The sequence below is a fragment of the Haemorhous mexicanus genome, chromosome 9 (assembly GCF_027477595.1).
Source record: "Haemorhous mexicanus isolate bHaeMex1 chromosome 9, bHaeMex1.pri, whole genome shotgun sequence".
NCBI classification, from domain to species: Eukaryota; Metazoa; Chordata; class Aves; order Passeriformes; family Fringillidae; genus Haemorhous; species Haemorhous mexicanus.
The window spans coordinates 19,741,971-19,765,549 of NC_082349.1; the positions used below are offsets into that span (position 1 = coordinate 19,741,971).

Genomic DNA, 23,579 nt, shown 5'->3' on the forward strand with positions numbered 1-23,579 from the left:
GTTAACACTTCTCCTCCCAGTGCTGATGCCCAGTGCTTGCCAGGACATGCAGTAACATTTCTTTTTTTCATGCCTGGATGGTCTGGAAGCAGAATAAAATTACAGTAATGACAGTGGGTGCATTTTGGACATTGAAACAAGAGAATGACCAATCCAGATAAACAAGACTTGATTTTATTAATAAAATTTGTATTTCCCTCTTTGAGGTGACAGTTACAAACTTTGGTTCAAAAATAAAAGAAAATATGAACAGCAAGAAGTTGACTTTTGGAATTTCACTTTTACATGTATAAACGTGCATAAGAAAATACCAGTTGGAAACGAGCCAGCAGAAACTAGTACTATTTAATTTAACAATTTATAAGAAATAGAAACAAACATTTCTTTTCAAGTCTTACATATATTATGAAAAATAATTACAAAAGGATTTGTGTTGTAAAGCTAAAATGTAATTTCTACTTCCAACTACCTGAATAAAATGTTCAGAGGGAAGGCCAAACCATCACTTTTTTTGGTGAGCTTTGAACAGTGAATTGTAAGAGTTTGGGTCAAAGACAGCTCTTTAGGAAGCAGTCCCTCCTGTGTTGCTTAGCAACTGTGTAGAATCACATGACCTAGACATATTGCATCCCTGGCCTTCAGGTGGAGTAACAGGAAGAAAAAGAATTCATATTAATGGGATGGGCAAATATTGTATCAACTATTCTGTGAAACCTTTAGTATCCAGTTCAGGAAGCAAACATCCATCATTGCTTACATAAACATCTAAGTAATCACTGCAAAAATCCATAAATAACTGTTTCAAATCCAGTTTTTATATTTATGTAGCCCAAATAAGCACAATGGAAACAAATCCAGATGAGATTAAAAAAAAAAAAAAAAAGGAAAGCGATATGACTAATTTATTTCACAGATTTTAAACAGTCCTCTAACACAGAAGTTTGTTTTTTTTCTTACATGTTTTCCCCACCCAAAAATATAAACTTGTTTATTTTAGGTATATACAGTTATCTTATGAAATTATGGAATTAGAATAGAAAATAAAAAGTCTGAGGTATAGCACCATGGAACACAGCACCTTTGAAAGTGCTTTCATTTCATCACCTAAATTCATTGTCACAGAGTGATATCAGCAGAAGGGAGTTGTTTGAGTGTGCTGCTCAAGCTCTTCCAGTTTTGCCACCTTAATTTTACTGGCGACTTCAAATAACAAAGCTCTTCAACAACAATATATACAAAGGGATTTTATTATTAATCAGAAATGGAATTGGCTTCACTGGCAATTACAGTTTTATTTTTTTCAGAATACATACACAGTATTGACAATGTAGTTTGTAATTGTAAAGTAAGAGCCAGATGCAATTCAGAGACACATGCAAGTTTCGGAAGTGGACAGAGAAATCACAGTATAGTACTGTACATAGAATAATTACAGTTTATATTAAACACTTTCTAAACACCTCTTTGTTGTAATGGAAGGAGCACCATTGTCGTTGGTTTTTTTACAGCACCAGAGGAATCCAAAGGGGGTGTTCCTGAAGTGAGCCCTATGTTGTCTGTCTGTGCCACAGCATCTTTGCAAAATAAGTTTAAGTCATGTGATTCTGGCCCTACAAGGGCAACGATTACTTTCTAGATAAGACATACATACACAGCAAGACATTTTCTATGCCATCCTTATTCAAAACTTGCATGTGGCATGAAGTGGGTTGGTAGCACCAAAGTGCAGCACTTGTGTTGATCTGATTTTGTCTTAAGCTTAACCAAGGAAGCAGACAGGACCGACCTCAAATCCAAACTTCTGGTTCTGATCACCAAAGTCATTGATCATCACATCAACTATGGGCACTTGGTCTATTTTGGGTGTGTTGATTTCCAGCACCGTCTTTCCGTAGCCCTTTCTTGACTGGTAAAAAAGAGAAGAAAAAACCCAAACTGTTATACCTCTGAGCATTTAACATGCTGTAGATCTTCATATTTTATCTCTGAAGCATAGAATTTTGAAATGATTCCCCTGACGTGCACCAGATATTGCAAGCCCTAAATCTTATTTTTTCTTACGATTTAATTCTAAAAATGTGACATGGAATGCTTTGATTTTAGCTGGAGGATGAACCATAGATTTTTTACTTACTAAAGTAGGCCTACAAAAGAAAAATAATCAAAGATATTCCATGGTTTTTAGAGAATTCTATAGTTCATGTCCATACTATTTAATAAACAATAATATTGTCACAGCAATGCACATATTTCCTGTGGAAAAAAAATCACCAATTAGTTCTGAAACAGAGAAGATCCACTTCTAAAAAGAAATACTGTAACTGTCTCACAAACTATTAGAGCAGCTAAGAAGAAAGTATTATTCTGACAGGACAGCCAACTGCTGCACTTAGATACCAGCTTTGAAGGCACACCCTTGCTGCCTGAAGAAGGCTCTCTAGCCCCTCTGTGCATCACTCAGCCCTGTCATCACATCACTTATCAGCACTGAACTTCCTTTGGATGGTCTCAAATCTGCTGAGACCCCTTTCAGCTATACCAGGGTCTTGGAGTTTAGATAAGCATCCAAGCTGACAGACCTGAGTGTTCTCAGTTTAGTGACACTTGCAACTTGCAGTTCTCTCTGGAGCTCTGCATTTACCCTCTGAGGATAACAAAAGTGGAAATACAAGGCACACAGAAAGGCTGACATGAAGCAGTTGTTTATTAGAGTCTCACTGCTGAGGGGAGGTGCTTTGTACCTCCTGAGCTGCACCTCTGCCTCAGGTGGTTATCCTGGCACTTTCAGGTCTCTAACTCTGTATCTCTCAGAAACTGCCTTCAGAATCCTCCAATATCAACCCCCAGAATAATTAATGAGGCTTCAGCTGTCACTTGTTCTTTTGATGTCTTTGTTTCAAAGGGTTCAATAGAGACTGTTCTATTTCTGAGAAGTGGTAACAGTTGCTATGCCCACAGAGACCCTGAAAGAGGAGTGCTCAGGGAGCTGATATATGCTTGGACACCTCTGGGGATTTCTAGCTAAAGGGGGTTTCTGAGAAGTTAAATCCACAGAGTTCACCTGGCTTTGAATACACAAAACAAGAAAAGGAAATACAAAGTCACATATCAAACTATTAAATTAATTCACTATGTTTGGGTACATACATAGGAATTTTGTGATACATGTTTTTGCTGTATTCAATAACTCTTCTATTTGTGTATACCTTGACTTTTAGTATCAATATATTCTTCTTATAAGCTGCCTCCTCTCATTATCTTTTTTGCTTCTGCTCTTTCCTCATACTGTGCTCATACACAGTAGCAGACATAGTCTGCTTTCAGCACAATGGTGCTGACAGCCTGCATCCATTCCAGGTTTGTTCAATTTCTGCTGCTTGGCTTGTGGTTATATCTTTTTTGGCACATAGGTGAAAATTGAATATGGCACTAGTGTACTATGGTTAAAAATCTACTAAAAGTCAGTATATGACAAGTGAAGTGTTTACAAAGCTTGTCTCAGAAGAAAGCTGCGAAAAATAGATTTGTTTGATTTCCACTTTAAATGACAGGTTGGTTTTGTAAAGACTCTTTGAAGCTCTACTTACTGCACAGCCATCATGGAGAGCTTTGATGTAAGGATTGTTGTCGTAAGACATTTCTTCATCGTTGGATCCTAAGAACCTTAGTGCTTTGTCATAGCTGTCAGAGGGTGCATCGTGCCAGGCTACAGACTGGTGACAGTTGTAAGTGAAATTTTGTCTGGCAGAGGCACTCAGTAGTTTAAGGAATGTCATTTGGACCATATTAATGGAATTGCCTTCAACATCCAAATAGGAAAGCTGGAAAATATAAAAAGTTAGATGAATATTTATCTGTTTTCTTTGGTATTATGCAAACCAAAATTATTGCTGACAAAAGAGAATCATGTAACTGCCTTCAATAAAAATATCAACCAACACATAACATTTTATGAAGTTTTAAAGGTCAATACAGCTATGACTCAGTAAATAGATTTTTATGATGTAGCAGTATATTTAGGATGAAGAATTACATATCTCAGCTTTTTTCTACTGGGAAAGAGAGAATTACTCCTACCTTATAGTGTAAAGCAGCAGAATCTGTTTGGTAATCTGTTTTTAGTTAATCATAAAGTTAGTCAGCCTTCAGCCTCACCTCTGCATACCTGGTACAGTTCTAGTAACCTAGACTGGGGTTGGGGGATCTGTGCTCCAGCTGCTTTCCTCAGGTTTGGTGGTGAGGTGTGTCTGCCAGAGGCCAGATCCTCACCACCAGCTCTGCAGGTGACCATTGGGGTCACTGTGGGACAGTACAGCCCAGGCTTCTGCTGTCCAGGGGCAGGAGACCACATCACTGCTGTGATATTTAGGGCAAAAGGGCTGGGGGTCTTTTCATTACATAAATATTTATAAAATTCCCTGTGATCTGCTGATCTCTGAAAACATGGACCCGATTTGTGAATGCAGTTACATTGCAGTGACAACTTACAAGTTTGCCTCGCTTAAATTCACTGAACCAAGATCCTGGGTTCTCCTTTGGCCACGATGAAATTCTGACCTGTGTGGTCAAACAGCAGAAGCAGAAGTATTTGAAACATATGTTGACAGATATGAAGGTTTTACATTACTTGGGACAAATACCACACCAGATAATACAGAATGGTTCCTCTGAAATCTCAGCACTCTAAAGGTCTGAAATAGAATGTTTTTCTTGTAGAGAACACCTTCAAATTAGTGACTTCAAATGGAATCCAAGAGAGGGTTAGTTCTGTTTGAGGGAGATGGCTGTAATCTGTTAAGGGCCAGGTAAGCTGCTGGTATAAATTGTTGCTGTGAAGTATCTAACTGAGTTTTCACCAGTGTTGATGCTAATAGATCCCTGTCATTTAGGCAAGGTTTCAGAAAGCCTTCTTCTATACCATCTGCCTCAGCAGATGTAATCTATGACAGTAAGGACACTGTTAATACAGTCTTTTACATCTACTTTGCATTGGAATACATGAATAGATATAAATGAACCCACAAGAGAAACACAGGAAGGTTTAGCTTTTAGGTGACAAATCCTAGATCATGTGCTGTAAGTGGCTGCTCAGCAGTGTTGCATTCTGAAATGTACTGAAATGTTAGCCAGCAGGTGCACAGATTCCCTATCTGAAGTTGCAAATGGTATTTGTTAACTCTATGTACCATTTTACTGCTCCATTCAGATATATGTAAATGTAATTAGAAAGACAGATACATGAAAATGTGGCAATGTAATTATCCTGTTTAGTTCAACATTGTAACAGCATAATAGTAACTGTCAACAGCCAATTGAAAACACAGACTGGTACTTACTCCTTCAGATTTCTTATCTGGGTAGATGCAAGTTTCTCCACCAGCTGTGAAATTGCAATATACTTTGAAGGAGTCTCCAGAACAGCCTTGGTTAGGATCAATCCAATATTCCCCTAAGACAAATGAGAAATTATTTGCCTTATACAGTAGAAATGGTATTCAGAAGAATCAGGCTTTACTGCTACCTAATGGTGCTCCAAAGTTTGTTGGAAATTTATTTTAGCTGAATTATTTAGGTCAGGGAGCAAAATCTGGAATGATTTGCATCCTTATCTGCATGCAAAGGTGTCTGCATGGGGCTTGCTGGGGCTGTAGCTGGCACAAGCACCTAAAGCTTCCACTGAGAGGGATCCACCTCAAGCTAAGACCTTTTCCTCCTGGGCTAAGAAGCTGCCACGCCAGTGAAGGCTGGGCATGAAAAGAGCTGCAGCCCATCCAAGGTCCATTCAAAGTCAGAGCTTTTTAAAATCTGCTGTTGTGATTGAATGATGATTTCTGTGATGAGAGTTCTTATCTTCAGGTGTTTCGCAAACAGGGCAGCAAGCAACGTTCTGACAACTACAGTTCTAATCCAGTTGCAAACAAATAGTGGAGGTTTCAAAGAGAAATGACAAATCCTTTCACCAGTTCTGTCTTCTGAATATAGGGCATAGACAAAGAATTTGTGGGGTTTAACAATTCTGTTGATTTAGGCTGAATATTGAAAACAGTCTTTCTTTTCTGTAAGTCTCATTCCTGAAGAATTTTGAATTTTAATGAACACATTTGGTTTTATTTTAACCAAAATGAGATTACATTTATATGAAGACAGCTCTAAAGAAGAAGCAAATACTGGAAATTGCAGAAGGTGAATGTGTTCTGTGAAAACCATTCCTTATTATGGAGGGTACTGAATTGTAAAATATGTACTTTTCATATAGCACATACACTGCTTAACTACTCCTCAAGGGAACCATCTGTTCTTATCTATCTAGAGTTAAAGCAATAAAATATTATTAAACTGTCAAAATCTATTTTTCCTCCCATTTAAAAGCAGAAAAATATTGCTTTGAACTGGGAAAAATATGCATTGCAATTGAAAAAATTATGAAAGGATGAAAATTTAGTGAAGGCTGGCTTTCATTTAAACATTTTCAGAGGGATAAAATTATTTAGAAGAAAAAAAAGAAAGCAACAAAGAATAATAAAATCAAGATAGATCTTAGGAACACTGGGTGTCTTCATATTACTATGCATTTTATTATACTACTACTTGGTAGCATTAAACAGTATCAAAAAAACTTCCATGGCTCTTTGCTGGCTGAGCTAGAAAAAACAGTGCTGATGCAGTAGAGAAAATTATTGCTTCCAGGCCTAAAAGACTAGTAAAGGTTTTGAGAATCATTATTGAACATAAATCTCATATAATACCAATGCTGTTTCATATGTTATACTACACTCTTTCATCACACTCCTGTTTTGATTGTCCTGGAAATGCAAGGCACACCTTTCAAAACAACAACTGCTTTTTATTCATCGCTTTAACAGGTTTTAACTCAAAAACCAGATCAGGTTGTGTATTTAAAGAGCTTTGACTCTTACCAAGAGAACATGTCTTACACTTTTAAACTTTTCTGCCTGTAAAAATGGGTTCAATGAGACTGTATTTGTGGAGCAACTGTGTGAGCCATGTGCCAGTACTGGATTAATGGTGCCAAAGTGCCCTGGCAGAGCCAGGCTCAGCCCCGTGTGCCCGTGCTGGGCAGTGGGAACTCACCGTCGGGGAAGTCGGGGTGGCACAGCTGCAGATCTTTGCAGGTCCGGGCTGGGTTATTCTGAGTGCCCATGGGAAACTTCATGTGCTCAATGTCTTGCTTCAGGGAATTCAGGGAGCCAAAGATCTCCTCCATGCCATCGGAATAATCCAGAATATTGTCACCGGCATCAGATAACATATAGTCAGGAGATCTTCTTGTCTTCTTGGCTGACTGGATTGGCAGTGGCTGGATTACCTCACCTGGAGGGCCCTAAGTGGAAAACAACATATCTAATTATGTCTTCTGTTAGTTTTTCAGCAGAGAAGGACCACAGAATGTGGCTTGGAGATGCTTTGAATAGGCTTTCTTCAAGGTATTTATTTCTTTATTTCACCTTTTTTTCTTTTAGATTCATACCTCTGTGCTTTGATTTACTTGAGGAAAAAAAACCAAAAAAGATTGTAAAAGGCCAAACCATTGTTGTGCTCTCAACTCTTCTCACTACATTGCTTTTTGGGGATGAGTGTGTTGCCCTCACACAAGTGACACACAGAACTGACTCACAGTTGCCTCTGTATTCCCTGTTAATTCCCTTAAGTACAGACATATTCTATGAAAATTAAAAACTCTGGATGTTTTCTATGATAAAAGTTGAAAACTCCACTTGGAGTCTAGGTAACAATATTTAATTTCAAGAAATTGAAGCACTACACTCAGGTTTGGACTCTTCATTTTAGTTTGTTGTGATATAAAAAAATAAATATGGAAACAGAAGAGTATCATCAGAGGAAACCAGTAGAATTTTGTTTTCTGTGCTCAATATAACACATTAAATAATTATTGCATTAGGGGCTTCTTTGTTTGGGGGGGGTGGTTATAGGGGTTTTTTGGGATGTTCTTTTTGTTTATTTTATTTATGTGTTTTAAGTTTCTTCTGGCTTTTTCAGGGCAGATGCATATTTCTGTGCCTGGTAGATTTGTGTTTCCTGAAAAATGAATTTTCAAACCATCATTCATATTTCCCAAACGTTGTTTTCTACCCTTTTCAAAACAGGTTCATCATGTCAGGGTAATGCAAGATAAGAATTCTTACTTACTGGAGGACCAGGTGGACCAGGTAAGCCACTGTCACCCTTCTGACCAGCAGGACCCTACAGAGCAATGAAAGAAGTGCAGTGTTGACCATGCTACACAACATTTAAAAATAACACCCACAAAAGCTAAGGAAAAGAGGAGAAAGTGTAGAGGAGAGTTACTCACACTGGATCCTTTGGAACCTTTGGGACCCTGGGGACCCTATGGGCAAGAACATATAACTCTGGTTAGAGTGTACTGCACACAGCTTGGGGGTGGTTAGAACAGGAGGGCTGGATGAAATTACTTACAGGTAATCCAGGAGGACCAGGGGGTCCAAGGGGACCAGCAGGACCAGAAATTCCCTAAAAAGGAATAAGAGAATAAGCACAGAACTAAAATATTCTACATACTGGACTGTGATAAAAAATTGTATCTATAAAAACAGTAGTTCCATGAAGTGTCCAGCTGTGGTGAGTTTTGAGTTAGGCCATTTGCTAGAGGCCAAAATAGTTTGCAAGTTTAAAATATTAGCTCTGACAATGTGAGTTGCTTGTAGTTGTTCTTACACTGACTGCAGTGGATTTTCAGAGCTGTGTTCCTCTTCAGATTGGCTTGGAAACCTGACATTTTACATAGTGCCCTAAAAGCATGGCTTAGTAACTAGAAGAGAGGGAGCTGCTTTGGGTAATGCAATCAGTAAATGTGATGAGATTGCTGCTGCTGCTTTTATCTCGTTGCTAACTTGTTCTGTGTGCATGTTAGGGTGTATGTGTTTCCTTCATCTTCCAAAAACACTCTATAACCTCATTTTAAGATGTTTAATATTGCTGTGTTTGTACAATGCCTAAGAAAGTTTTAACCTCTTTCAGGAGACTCTGGGTTTTAAATGTTTAGAACAACTTTCAGAAGGAAGCCTGGAACAGACACTCCTTGCTTACATGGAACTTGAATGGAACACAAATGTGTTGTACTCACTGCATCACCCTTGGCTCCAGGAGATCCCTGGGGGCCAGGAAGACCCCGATCACCCTTTTCACCCTGTTCTCCTGGAGGTCCAATCAGGCCAATCAAACCAGGATGTCCCTGAACAAGATTTAAGAAAATATAGTTACCATACATTAAAGTAAATGTGCTTTGCAAACACATAAATTAGACCTTTCACATGTTACCACTGTTGCTTGTCAACAATCAACCTGAAAACAAATTATTCTAGAAGCACATTTATTGTTGTTAGATGGTCTTTCAAACTTTCAGATTATTTGCAAGTTGTGGCTGCTTATTCAGTGAAAGATCTAAGTGCAGTCCTTACTGAAACCAGCACAGAAATCACAGTACCCTGGGCACAAATTTCATACCAGTTTTCACAGGTAGCTGCTATCAGCATCCCACAGAGTTCCACATGTGATATGACTGCATAAACAGCTGATCCAAGCAGATAAACAGAACCTGCAGTTCACAAGGCACAGTCATGTTCATGCCTCTTTCTCTACAGGTTTTTCTCTAATACACAAGCAATCCATGTATTGTTGGGACTCTATAGGAAAGTGCTATCCCAGATGTCTCAATCCACTATTTCAAAAGAAAGTATTATAGCTGTTAAATATTTATATTTTTTTCTTTTAAAATAAAAGTTGCCAATACTCGTAATTTCTACTTGCTTTGTTCTTGTAAATGTGACAGTTCTCTTTACATCAGTATCTTTGGGATTTTCATTGCAGGGACCACATGGTCAGTATGTTACCACACAGGCAGTAATATTTTTCTTTCTAGGTGTTTCCAGGATATGGTTTAAAACTTCAGGATGACTGTTAGGGCTGTGGGAAGCTGTTTGATAAGCATGGTACAATGCCTTGCTGTACAAACCCTGCTGCTTCTCTCTGCCAATTTTATACAGGCTTTAGAATGGGCTGAAGTTACAAAGATGCAACAATTAGCAAAGCATACCTTCTCTCCTTTGGAACCTGGGTCTCCTTTCAGTCCAGGCAAGCCAGGTGGACCCTTTATAAATCAAGGGAAGTCATGTTAAAGTAAGTTTTAACATCCTGCTCCAATCATGTTTTCTTGAAATGTTTTGAAGGCAGTACACATTCAGTGGTTGATGGTTGTGATTGATGACATGATTTAGAGCCCAAGATGAAATGTATGTTAAAAAATCATAATGATGCTACAGTGGTATTTAAATTACTTTATAATTAGAAAACTATAAAAGGTTGTATGAATAGAAATCTGTGAAGCAGAAGGTCAACTAAATTCTTGATTTGAGAAATTTTTAGATTTTATAAGAATGGCAATGCTGGTTTTGTGTAATTTGTACATAATGAGGTAAAAAATGCAGGCCATGCAGTGCCTGTGCAAAAGACATGGATTTTTCAGAGGCTGTTAATCTCACAGTGCACATGTGTCCATGAGGTGTAGAGCTGCTACACTAAGTCTGCATCTCCTCCCCACTGCACTCCTGGTGGCAGTGGACAACTTCTGCTATGGATAGGAGTGATAAGAGACCTTTTCCACCTGGCACATATTCAAAAATGTCATAACATTTCATGTACAAAATATTATTCAGTGCTTTTGCTTTCCATCTCCACTTCAGGATATCACTAGATGCAAAAGCCTAGGCAAATACATAATTCATGAATGAAATGTGAAATTTTTAAGCTTTTGGAATGCAGAATCAGACTTTTCACCTGCAGTGTGTTGTGCTCTACTGCAAATCAGGCTTCATACTCTCCTGATAGCAATCTTTTGTGGAGGATGGCAGGGGAAGGAGGGAAACCTAACCTCAGAAACTTTTACATATCAACTTTACTTTCTTAAAATCCAAAATTAAGTTGCAGCAATGCATTGAAAAGTTCTTGTTGAGCCGACAGGAAGTCTGTGCATTTGAAAGCATATAGTTCATTAATATACTCAGCTCTAAATTCTAGCAGAATATTTAAGCTCTCAAATATTAAAGAGGGATCTTTCAGTGATGTTTTTGGAGGCTTCTATGAGTGACATGTGGGAAAAGGATGCTCACCAGAGGTCCAGGAGGGCCATCCTGACCTGGTGCTCCAGGCATACCTTGTTCTCCCTAGAAAAAACAAAAAGCTGGCTTTAGCAGAGTATATACAGGAAATGCAACATTTCAAATATTAAGTGCTCCATGACTTACCACAGGGCCAGGAATGCCCCGGAGACCCTCTGGGCCAGGTTTCCCTGCAGGTCCCTGTGGCCCAACTGGCCCTGTTTTTCCAGGAGCCCCTTCTGCACCAGGTTCACCCTGGAAAGAATAGACCAGGTCAGAGAGAGGGGCTGAGTTTGGCACTGGAGGGATGTACAAGAGGCAGAGTGCTTTTAAAAGCCAGAGTTCTGCACAGGATGTTTTCCTGAGTGAAATGTCTCTGGCTTCACAGAGAGGTGTGGTGCCAGCAGAGCAGGCTCTCCTTGCTTGTTACAGGTGAGCTGTGCTGGGCCTGCACTGCTGGGTCCACTCCATTACAGATTGCTACTAATTCTGGGTCTGAATTTGAATTTTACAGATTGCCTGTTATTACTTGGAAAAGTTCCACACTCAGTGCATCAGAAACTACTGGCTTTTAAATTATAAATAGTTTCTATTTCTATGCTTCAAAAAAAAACCTCCAGTGTATTACCTTTGCACCTTTTTCACCTTGTCTGCCTTCAGCACCTGTTGCTCCAGGAGGTCCCTGTAAAATATGGACACTGAGCTCATCATCTCAGGTTTTTTCAAATATAACCAGTGAAAAAAATGCTGAAAGTGCAATTCCCACCATACTAATAAGTAGCAAATGCTTACATAATAACATTAAATTTCTTTTTTTGATACTTTATTCACAGGCTAAATATACCAAACAGCTCTTATTCCCCTATAGATTTTTCTGCTTTGTTTAGAATATCTAAAAGATGATGAGGTTAAATTTGTTTGGAAATACAAAAAAAACCCAAAACACAAAAAAACCCAAAAAACAAACAAAAAAAAAAAAAAACCAACAAAACAGTATATAAAAGAAAAAAGGCAATACTAATTTATATGTTCAATAACAATTAATTTTAAACTTGCTTTGTATTGACTTCTATCTAGTCACTGAAGTTTATCCCCTGATTCCAAAAAGGCCTCTCTTTCTACAGTGCACAGTGTGGCAAATATTTCTTTGTTCTCTAAATCAGGGATGGGCTCAGTAAGGGGCCTGATTACATTTGGACAGCTAAAAATTGACATATTATCCACTAAATATGAAAGTGAAAAAGAAAAAGCCATTTTTCCCCTCCGAAACATCAAGGGCTGATTTTTAGGTCGGGTAATTAATATTCATAGCTTCAGTTATGAACAGAAGCAGTGTCTAGAATTTAATGCACTCTTCTGAAAATGGTTCTCTTATATGCTTAGTTTAGAAAAGATGCACTCAAGATAATGGACCAACTGTTCTCCTACAAGGTTAACTTTAAGCTTGGGAAATGTCTTTATTACAAGCTATTTCTTGCCAACCAGTGAGCAGCTTAAAGGAACATGAAAGAAAAGTGACTATGCTCAAATGCTGTGATTTTGTGAATCTATATAGGACTCATCTGTTCATTAATGCAGCAAGCAGATATTTTTGTAAAAAAAAGTTCTAAAGATCAGCAACTGGAAAAATTCAATCACTTCCATTTATTTGCTTCTTTTTACTTCTTAACAACATACAGAAAAACAATTCAGGCTCCTTAAAGGTAAAGCACCAGTACACAAATTTAATTTTACAGATAAGAACTGTACTTCCAGTTAAGGATCTGCCTGTTTGCTTTGTGGGCTAAGGGCTTTAGATCAGTGTTTGACCTAGAGCCATTTTTTATACTAGAGCTGAATTTAGCCCAAACTTTTTATTGCCTGACATTTTTCACTGTCCATTGCTACCTTGAGCAACTCCACTGGTTTTAATTCCTGGAAATTTATATTCATTTTATAGCTATTTACATAGAAGTATATTAAGATCTTTCACTTGCTTCTGAAATTAAGCTTTCTCCAGGGTGGCACTGAACATCTGCAGCACTGCATGAACCTTTTGGCCAGCAGAGATAGTTCAGACTTACATCAAAGATAATGCCAAAAGAATTGAATTAACCACAAGTGGACTTTGACCATTTGTTGTGGGTATCAACAGCTTTTTTCTTTGGTATTTTAAAGAGCTGTAAGGGGTAAAGGACTTTGTTTTATTTCTTCAAAATACAGAGAAGCTTAAACACCCTGGGCCAAATGCTGACTATTTAAAACAGGAAGAATATTTTAAATCCCTGCTGTTCCAGTAATAATTAATAATGTCTGATGTAGGTAACCCTTTGTGTAGGTTGTAATTTGTTGGGTGGATCACAGTTTGCAGTGGTAATAAGAAAGATCCACAGGTACATAAATAAATTCAGAAGCATTTTAGAAACATGACCTTTTTTCTTACATAAATTAATTTACATGCCCATTTTCTTTACTTGCTTGAAGTTCCCACTTGGATTCTAACCCACCCTATCTAAGAGACTGAAAAGGGTTGTATGTGGCAGTTTGTACTTGAGAAATAGGGTCTCTGCATAATCTAGAAAAAAAGCTGCAGCGTGAATTAATTGGCACTGTGATGGCTACAATACAAGTGCAGTGCTTGACGCGTGCTGAGCAGGGCGGTGCAGCAGCAGCAGCAGCGCCGAGGCTGCCCCAGGCACGGGGCTGCAGCAGGAGCTGCCCCAGCGCTGCCGGCCCGGCCCGGCCGGGCTGCTGCAGGCACAGAGCGCTCCTTGCAATTCTCTGTGCTGCAGGCACAGAGCGCTCCTTGCAATTCTCTGTGCTGCAGGCACAGAGCGCTCCTTGCAATTCTCTGTGCTGCAGGCACAGAGCGCTCCTTGCAATTCTCCCACCGCCCCGGGGGAGCGCCTGGGAAATCGCAACTGACAGAAAGCACCTCAGGAACAGAACCTGGCATTAATGCACGAGTCTCCCTCTCATCAACCCAGCTGCCATGCTGGTTTTTATGAGCACTGCACTTTAATTTTGGACATACTGCCCGATACATTTTATGAACCAAGAAGACAAAAGAAATCATGCAGAAACAAACTCATTCTCAACTTTTGTTTCGTGAACCTATTGAATATTTTTATCTGTTCTTCCATATTTCATTAAAATAATTTCAATTGTTTATAGAAGTCATCTGGCTAAAAACATGATTTCCAGCACAGAAAAACCATTACCACATTTTATTAGCCTGTTGTGATAGGAACCTAGCATATTGTTAGGTATTCTGTACATTTGAAATCAAGAGAGAAATTACTTTTTAAGTGGTGAGTACACCCTGCTGAGGCAGCATCATGCTGTAGCCAAAATGGAAAAAAGAGTCTCCTTCATAGAAACACTTTATTTTTTCCTAAGTTATTCAACGTTGTATTTAAAGGCAGCAAACCAAATAAACTTCTGGTTTGCAAAATTGCTGGCTTTGCTTCAGTATTGACATCTCTTCTTTCAACAGAAAAAGATGTATACCGTCCAGTTGAGAACAATAATATATCTCAGTCTTGAGCTTTAAATGCTCATACTTGGTTGGTATATGGAGGTTTATGGGTATGTGATGTAGACATCTGATTGTCACTGCCCAGGAAAGCAGCCCAGCAGCAGATCCCAAAGCTGAAGTGCCTGGCACACTGAAGGGCTGGGAGGAACACAGGCAAGGAGTGCTGTCTGTGCTGATCTGAATTGATTGCATATTGATCTGAAGGACAAATACTCTCTGATGGTGTCTTTTCCTCCTGCTACTTTTAACATTTGACAGATGGAAATCAATGAATTCAAACTACAAGTGTTACCCAGTACTGTATGGCAAACCAAAAAGAACCAAAAGTAAAAGCGAGGGATTAGGTTTCAGAAAAATAAGAATAACAACATAATTGTAGAGAGGTTCAGTCTGTATCTCTAGTTCTAGATAAGCAGCCACAATTACTACCATTACTTGGAGCTAAATTACATTGATGTATAGAGCCTTTTGAGCATGTATTTTCCTGATCTGGTGTGTGCACAGATAATTTAAGAAGTCAGAATATAATTACTATTTAATTAAACTTTTAAAAAAAATCACTTCTCAAGACTTTGTCAATTACAATGTCACAAAAGTCACCCTTTGTAGATTATGGTTTTGGCTTATCAATTTCTTAGATACTATGGAAAAACTATGTATGTCCATGTCTTCCACTAGAATTTGCTTCCCAGGGAGGGCTGGGGAAACTTTTTAACTCTGTAACTAGACAGAGATTGCTCAAAACTCTGACAGCTGGTAATAAACAAGGTTTTAGAAGACTGGGCAGTAAAACTGAGGTCAGGTCAGTTACAAAATGGAATGGAAGAGGGGAATGAAAATATATAACAAAATAAATAAGGAGCCTACTGTTGAGGATTTCAAGAGCCTTTAATTAAAATTATGGATTCTAAGCTCTGCCACCTCATTATTCAGAGACCAAAAACCAAAAAATGGGGTGGAATTTTGCTTTCTAGTAGTGTAGCCAGAGCTGCACCTCCCAGACAGCAATATTACTACTGAAACTGTGTGTCCTTCTCAATCCAAATCAAGACTCTTATTAGGGCTTTTCTTTGAAATTGATTCTACCATACAAATGATGAAAACTAATGAAAAGCAGTTTTTCCAGCTAAGTATGAACCTTTCAGTCTTTCACTGTTACTTTCTAGTATAACATCAATATAATACAGATTCCCTACAAGTTTAAAATATTCTGGTGCTCAAGTAATGTAGAATCTGATTCTAAAAATGTTTTCTTCGAAATTCAGAAAGCAACATTTAGCCATGCATTTTTCCTAAATTGGAAATGTATCAAACCGCAGTTAACATGGGATCTGTGCTTTGAAATAGTTTTGGTTTTGTCTAGGTACAATCAGATAGAATGTAGCCCATCTGCGAGGAGTGAGCTATTGCCTTTCTGTGTAATAAAGCAGGAAGTTTTAATTTGATGTCAAGCAAACATACTAATTGCTAATATTCAGTTAAGCCATATTTCAGTTCTAGAACAAGGTTGCTAACGTGACCATTATCATTTAGAATATTATAAATACTTTGCATGTTGGTTGAGCAAATCTATTACAGTGTAAAATAAATAAAACTAATTAGGCATGTCATTCCACTCAAGCCCATTAAACCAAGCAATTTAAAATATTTTGTTAAATAATTCTCAGCTTACATTTAATAATGCCACTTCTTCTGTTTTTTAAAGTGTAAAAACTGCATCTAATCGCTCTCTGAAGCAGACTTAAGGGTTGATGCATCTACTACAGTTCTGTGACTGCCCCATTATTTACTAGGTTTGATTAGGCATATTTGTAAAGCCTATTTGTGAACCTTCAAAAGCTTTAGAAATAATGGAATAGCTTCATTAGGTTAAAGAAATGCCTGCCTGTTCATTTTTTATGCAGAGGGGATGATATAGTTTTCCACAGTAGCTGCATTGAAATTCTTTTATTTCCAAGACTAAAGACACCAAAACAGACACATTCTTCCTGCTCTCTGATAGCAGACACGTGCCTAAAGATGATGTCTGCTATTACTGTCCTACCAACTCACTCCTGTTAGCCAGCTGATTCAGTAGACACTGAATTCTTGAGTGAAAAGAAAAAGTACCTTTATGGGGAGGCAATGCCTTCTTCCCTAGGTATTTTTTTGTTCTTATGTTCTTATAACCCATGTTAAAGAGATTTCTTTGCTGTTTATATTTTTTCATTTCTCTCATCACATTACTTAAAAGAAATTACAAATATCAGATGTGAGTGTCCCAGCATGAAACTGAAATTCTCTAGGACACAGTGTCTCAGAAAGAGAAGGGTACAAGAGAAGATGAGATATTCCTTACTCTTTTCCCAGGAGGACCAGGTGGGCCAGCTTCACCTGAAGGACCTGGTGGACCCTGCAGAAAATTAAAAGAAAATTAAAATCACAGCAGCAATAAAGGATGTAGTTCTCATCTTTATTAAATACCATGTACATCTGCCTCCTGTTAGCCCCTTTTAAAGGACACAATCCACAGAAATGGAACTTTGATGCTTAATATGGGTATTGCTCAGGTACTGCTTAACATCTTGGCTTAATTTTGTTAGTTCAGTTAATGAAGATTATTTGGCTGTAGCATTTCTTATGCTCAGAGCTGCTCTATTTTTAGTGCTCCTCAGCAGCTCCAGCAGAAATCCTTTAATACATCACTACTAGTAAAAGAAATTGAGCTCTTGCTTCCTTGTGTTACTCTAATGTGGGCAGTTCTACCTCTTCAAGGAAATAGTTATTTTTCAGTATAATAGAAAAAGTGTCCACTCTGGAAGTATTTTTAACAGTGTGACTGCATAGAAACCACTGATTTGGCAAAATATACTTTCTTATCATCAGAGAGATCATGCAGGTGAAATAAAATGAGAGAAAAATCTTACAGGTTGACCAGGATCACCATCTTCACCCTTCTCTCCACCAACACCATCCTGACCCTACAGAATTCAAAGAAAAATTTAAAAAATTAAAAATTCAGCTAATTTAAGCCACTAACTTTCATATATGAATATAAGAGCACAATCTTTTGATAGAGCATTTTCCCAAGGTCATTATTATTCAAAAATTTTATAAGATTTCTTAACATTTTTAAGCCTTAAGAACTGCATGAACAGAAAAGCAATGGATCTTACAGGCAAGAGTTCATTCTTACAGGCAAGAGCCCAGACAAGAAAAAGAGAGGGTCAACTAGAATTAAGAACAAACTAAGACTAGGACCTGAAACTGTTTTTAAGGTATACTTACAGCTGGACCAGGTTCCCCAGGGGGGCCAGGATCTCCAGGAAAACCAACTGGGCCCTAGATAGATCAGGGAAAAAAAGCAAGGAATGTGTCATCCATTGCCAAGCAGGTAGCACTCATCAGAAATCTTTTATGAAGCATATAATGAACATAGTGCACTTGCAGGAAATGCTGTGTATTCACAGATTGTATTCAGCAATGCTTCACAGTGGTTTGGGTTAGAATTATGAAGCTCACTTACTGGGTTACCCTTAGGCCCATCATCACCTGGAGGTCCTTTAGCACCTGGTGGTCCGGCTGCTCCAGGTGGACCAGCTTCACCTTTTTCTCCCCTTTCACCTTTTGGACCCTGTGAAAAACAAATGAACACAAAAATGCCATCTGGAAATGGCATTTCTGGCCAAAAAGATCACAATGGCAAACTGATTTTTCAGACAATGGAAATGTATCAATTTCCATGATAAATAGTGGCATGTGAGTGGGAAATAAGGATCTCTTTGGTCAAGTGTCAAATTCTGTACCCAGATTGCATCAGTGAACTGTTTCCAGAAAGAAAAACAACAAGCCAACATTAATACTTATGGAAGGAAAAATAGGTATTGTTTTGGGAAGTGTCCACCCTCTGTTAGTACAAGATGTGGCTATGGTTACATGGAAACAAATGTCATTTTAAAGGTGTAAGTTCTCTGCTGAAAATTCAAAGAAAACTTACACAAGGGCACAAGCGATCTGAGGAAATGCTTGCCAAAGCCCTGCCAGATGCCACAGTGCACCATTATAAATGTTAAAGAGAAGAAAAAATACTCACAGCTGTTCCAGATTCTCCAGGAGGTCCAGGGTTACCAGCTTCTCCAGGCTCACCCTATAGATGCATAAGAATAAATGTATAAGTCATTAGGGAAAATATTTTGATGAATTTACTTCTGTAATTGCATATTCTTCCCATGCTTATTTATGTAAACAGCTTATAAGAACGGGTTTTTATTTGGTCTACCTAGAGGGGTTGAGTTATGTATATGGTTTTGCAGAACTGGAGTCTGAAATTTGAGACATAATGCATCAAACTAATTTTTTCTTGAGCCAAGGAGGCTAAACTTGCCGTTGGGCTTTGGGAGATGTTCTCCTTTATTATCCCATATACTGCAAATTTCCTGCTTGTGATTATTGCTATAGCTCCTATTGGAAGAAGAAAAAACTATATAAAGAAAAACCCAAGGATGAAATAATAGCATCAGTTAGAAAAACTTTCTCCACAGGCTGCAGAGGTGTGTGCTGTGTATTTACCAGTGATGGAATTGATTCCATGAAGCAGATGGCTTTCAGGATGATACCGTATGAAAAGAAAATCCATGCAAGTCAAAGATTGTGCACTATTAAGTGAACATTTAAGATAATTCAGTCTCCTTCTGAGCCAATACACAGTATTATCTCAACGACTGTCTTTTCTTCAGTCTTCATTTTAAAGTTTAGTTATGACCAATTATTTTCTAGCTCAGTGGTCTGATGAATAAACTTTAATAGAAAACTCTTCTGTTAGTAGAATATTTAGTTATTAGCATCACAGAAACATAAACCATGGAAAGATAACAGAATATGCTTTGTGATTGTTATGGAGTGCTTGGATAAGAAATACATACTCTTATCCCAAAGGATTTTTCAGTCCAACTGTTAATGTGGGGAATTTTTCCCCCCAAATATATTCTTTTTCCAAGAATTACATCTGTGAGCAAGAGTAGTTCAGTGCTGAAAATGCATTTTACCCAATCATTTACTGAATTCACAGAATTTGAAAAAATTTGTGTTTCCTTCCTAACCTGTGTGACCTCCATGCCCCCTTCATTTTATGACAATTCAGTTAATTCATACATGTCTGTCATTTCCATGTGGTCAGTATAAAACTATAATCATAAAATACAATTTTAAAACAAAACTTTTGGTGTAGATACTGAACCTTTTTTTTCAGAGAAGCTCATAGCACCAAGATAACCTCACTGGGACCAGAATTTGGCCCAGTACAAATATTTCATTAGATTAAAGGAAAATATTTCAGTACCTCTCAACTGAATTCCAGACTATGATAATTAACAGATAACCAATATTTCAGGAGCAATATTAAAATGCCCTTTAAAAAGGGCACTATTTAAAGATGAATGTGCCTTTAGAAACTCTGGTATGTTAGATATACGAAAATTTGTAGGAACTTCAAAACTGAATGATTCCTTTTAGTGTTTAATATTAATTTACTTCTGTGATGTTGCATTCATTTTAAAACAAAACAAAACCCGTAGTGGATGCTTTAGGTCAATATGTGTTAATGTTTTCTAGGAAAATTCATAATCTTCATTTCCTTATTCTCTGCACAGCATTTACTGAGTCTGCAGCCTCATTAGCATTGGGGTTTTGTCCATGCCTACTATCAATCAAGTGAGATTTTTGTAGCAACAGAGAATGAAGACTGGAATCAGCAAAAATATGTTTTTCACGTTAGTAGCCATACTATAGCCACAGAGTCCACTATATAGAGCCTTTCCAAAGGTGAGCCCATGGCAGGACAAAATGAAGCAGTGACATGAGAGCACTGATTGTGGCCAGTCTTTGCTGACAGGCATTTGTGCAGTGTAATCCCCTTGGCAGCTTCTCAGAGAGAGAGTTCTTCTGCCTTTCTGCATAATGATATTGTACTTTATGACGAGCCACATCTGATTGATAATACAATTCTTGCCCTTCCTGTTGACAAACATCTTCATTCTATCACACAACACTGGGCTCCCTGTGACCTACACCTGGGAGCACTGGGGGAGCACTGGGGGTGCCTGCTCCAGCACTCACAGTGATGTTGGCTCTGTGCACAGCAGCTCCCCAGCAAGCAGCAGTGTGGAAAACTGAGAAACTGGAAGGGCTAGAAAATGTCAAAATGTTCCCTTAAAAGGCATTTGTGAAAGATGAGACCAGTTGAGGTTTCATCTCACATTAATATTTCTATATCATTGCTCTACTAAAAAATCTGCCCCTTCCATGTATGCAGTCCTTGTTTTATCTGACAGTGATTTCCATATTCCAAGTACTAGGTACTATGAAAGGCTGCATTTGGTTTAGATAACTGCTAAGGGAGTTAAATAGTGTTTTGATAGAGAAGACTGTAGCTGATATATATTTGAGTGCATGTTTATAACTACTAAAACCTGTGTAATCTATAGCTATTGTTTGTCCTTGTCTTTCTTTTCATTTTTAGTAACAATGGCATTAATTCAGAACCTTCTTCATAGGAAGTATTTCATGTTCTGTTGGGAAACAGATTTTATGATCTAATAATATATTTATTCCATCTCTGGAGATTTTTCTCTCTCTTTTTAGCAGCTCAGATCTTTTAAAAGTTACTGTGGTCTTTCTTAGACAAAGCCTTCCTCTGACAGAATTTCAAAAAGAAAGACAGACATCTTAAACTACAAAGGGTCATGTCATTTTTCAGACATGCTTAATTCTGAAAACCTTCTTGGATTAAGCAAGCAGAATGGTTTCTACCAAGCTAGTCAAAGTAGCTTAAAAGTTAAAATATAAAAAACCATTATTAAAAAGTTTGAAGGTTAAAAAATGTTGTTTTCCTTATGATCAGTCCTAGAGAACTTACTTACATCCAAAGCACAGATAGTGGATGGAAGGCTGCCACCTTTTGGTTAAATTCTGGGACATGGTCTTTCATTTTATAACGAGGAGAGGCAACTTTGCAACTAACTGGGTTGTGAAAAAGTTTTTATCCTTTTTGCCATTCTCACAAAACAAAAAAAAAAAGAGCAATTGTAACTCTAGAAGATAATTCCTTTTGCATAGGTCTGCATATGTATTATATATAATGGCTCCATGGAGAACTAAATTCTAAAGGCTGTGTTTTCTTGGAGGGCTCTTTACAATGTTGGAGAGATGGAGAAGGATGAGGAAAAAACCACAGTCAGGAGGTCATGTGAAGTTATTAAAAGTAATTTGTTAGGAGGGATGTTCAGGTAGCCTGAACTGTTACAGACACGCCTTGATTAGGTACCTTAGCAGTGTCTACACATATGTGTGTGGAAAAATGATGTATACACATAAAATTGTCTGTGAACACTTATCAAACATGTTCCTAAACTTAGGGCCAGGATACTCAATTGATTTTGTCCTCTCACTTCCATCTGCAGTATAAATCAATGATTAAGCATGAGAACTATTGATCTCCCTTGTTTACTGTGTTGGACTCCTTATTAGTGTACTACTTTGGAAAGTTTTTCTTAGAACAATAGAACAGGAAGAAATTTAAATCTAGATGAGTATTGTGGTTTTCTAACCCCAGACTTTTTCATGCAGTAAACCAGGTCTGAACTCTGAGAGGCTACGGAATGAATGCTTAGGTTCTGCAGACACTGGGTTTGCAATGCTGTCTAACTCTGATGGTTTATAACTGCTGTGGAGGGGAGAGGGGGTAGAAGAAGTGGGGGTAGAAGTGCTCAGTGCAATTATCACAAACTAATCTAAATTAGAAAGACAAATTTATTTCATTAGGTTTTGTGGAAGTGTGGGGTTAACATTACTTGATCTGTTTCCCTTCTGTTATACATTCTTATGTACATTCTAAGGCACAGGTTAGAGAAGTCATGAGGAACTTCCTGCCTGTTTAGAATATCTGCATGTTAGACTTTTGATATCAAATTAGAGACCAACGTGTAGGTGCATTTTGGTTTTCTGTTTTTCTTAATTAAAAGCAGAAGAAAGTGAGTGCTCCCAGTGTGGCAGCTGGATTTAAATGGTTCAGCTGAGTGTCAGACTGCCAGGCACTCACTGGGGGTTATGGCAATGATAATGCAGGGCTACAGGAGCATTTGCAGCACTGATGCCTTTGAACATTCAGGCCCTTGTGTGCAGCGCAGGGGAAACAACAAACTAGTTAAAAATGCATGGCACTAAGTGTGACAAAAATTGTTTATCTCTGCCAGAATATAAGGGGGCTTTGAAACCAGTGTAATATTGAAAAAATATCTCCTGGTCAAACCATTAAAATATGCAAATTAGCAAACTTACTTCTCTCCTCAACAGTGACAGAGATGATGCCAGAATGTTTTTCCACATTCTTTACTCACTGTATTGAATTATCTGTAGAATGTTGTGTGTTTCATGAAAGGGGTGCAGAGGCCAAAGCATGCTGACATAATAAGAAAAACATTGGGGGAAAAATGTGTGGGAAGAAAAGGAAAAGAAAAAATGCATGTTTTCTTTAAAAGCATGACCTGTCCTCCCATTGCAGCAACTCCCCCTGAAAAAATAACTCTTGATGGTATCTCAGCTTGAAATCTCATTAAATGCAACTAAAATTAAGGAAGATAGCCTAAGAAAGAAAATAACCTGGCATGTACTAAAACTTGAGGAGGAGGAGGAGGAAGGAAAGTAATTACAATTACATAAACTTTCAAAATAATACTTGGAAGCTTCTCTTTGTGAATGCAGAAAATATGGGATATAAGCTAGAGGAAATAAAAAATGACAACCAAATGATAAACAGTTTGAACTTCATGTTCTTGAATTAAATTTCATGGCCTAATCATCACAAACAGTGATTCTAAATCACACAGATGAGTTGCAGGGAGAAACAAAGGAGGAATTAGTTCAATACAAGGCAA

General features: G+C 37.9%; 1 protein-coding gene and 1 long non-coding RNA gene across 3 annotated transcripts in view; one reads left to right on the top strand and one right to left on the bottom strand.

Moving 5' to 3' along the window:
• The window catches only part of LOC132331200 (uncharacterized), a 155,040-nt gene extending 145,248 nt beyond the window's left edge, over positions 1–9,792 (top strand). The window contains exons 5-7 of the long non-coding RNA XR_009487506.1: positions 7,383–7,445; positions 8,127–8,189; positions 9,019–9,792. This is a non-coding gene — a long non-coding RNA (uncharacterized LOC132331200). The remainder of the gene's footprint in view (positions 1–7,382; positions 7,446–8,126; positions 8,190–9,018) is intronic.
• Positions 885–23,579, bottom strand: part of COL11A1 (collagen type XI alpha 1 chain) — a 137,590-nt gene continuing 114,895 nt past the window's right edge. For both annotated transcript variants that reach the window (XM_059854410.1, XM_059854409.1), the window contains exons 50-67: positions 18,743–18,796; positions 18,176–18,283; positions 17,938–17,991; positions 17,577–17,630; positions 17,009–17,062; positions 11,782–11,835; positions 11,301–11,408; positions 11,166–11,219; positions 10,094–10,147; positions 9,125–9,232; positions 8,458–8,511; positions 8,333–8,368; positions 8,170–8,223; positions 7,093–7,342; positions 5,337–5,449; positions 4,489–4,557; positions 3,588–3,821; positions 885–1,906 (exon numbers count right to left, since the gene is read on the bottom strand). In XM_059854410.1, coding sequence (XP_059710393.1) covers positions 1,760–1,906; positions 3,588–3,821; positions 4,489–4,557; positions 5,337–5,449; positions 7,093–7,342; positions 8,170–8,223; positions 8,333–8,368; positions 8,458–8,511; positions 9,125–9,232; positions 10,094–10,147; positions 11,166–11,219; positions 11,301–11,408; positions 11,782–11,835; positions 17,009–17,062; positions 17,577–17,630; positions 17,938–17,991; positions 18,176–18,283; positions 18,743–18,796 — 1,659 coding nt within the window. In that variant the 3' untranslated portion in view covers positions 885–1,759. The remainder of the gene's footprint in view (positions 1,907–3,587; positions 3,822–4,488; positions 4,558–5,336; positions 5,450–7,092; positions 7,343–8,169; positions 8,224–8,332; positions 8,369–8,457; positions 8,512–9,124; positions 9,233–10,093; positions 10,148–11,165; positions 11,220–11,300; positions 11,409–11,781; positions 11,836–17,008; positions 17,063–17,576; positions 17,631–17,937; positions 17,992–18,175; positions 18,284–18,742; positions 18,797–23,579) is intronic.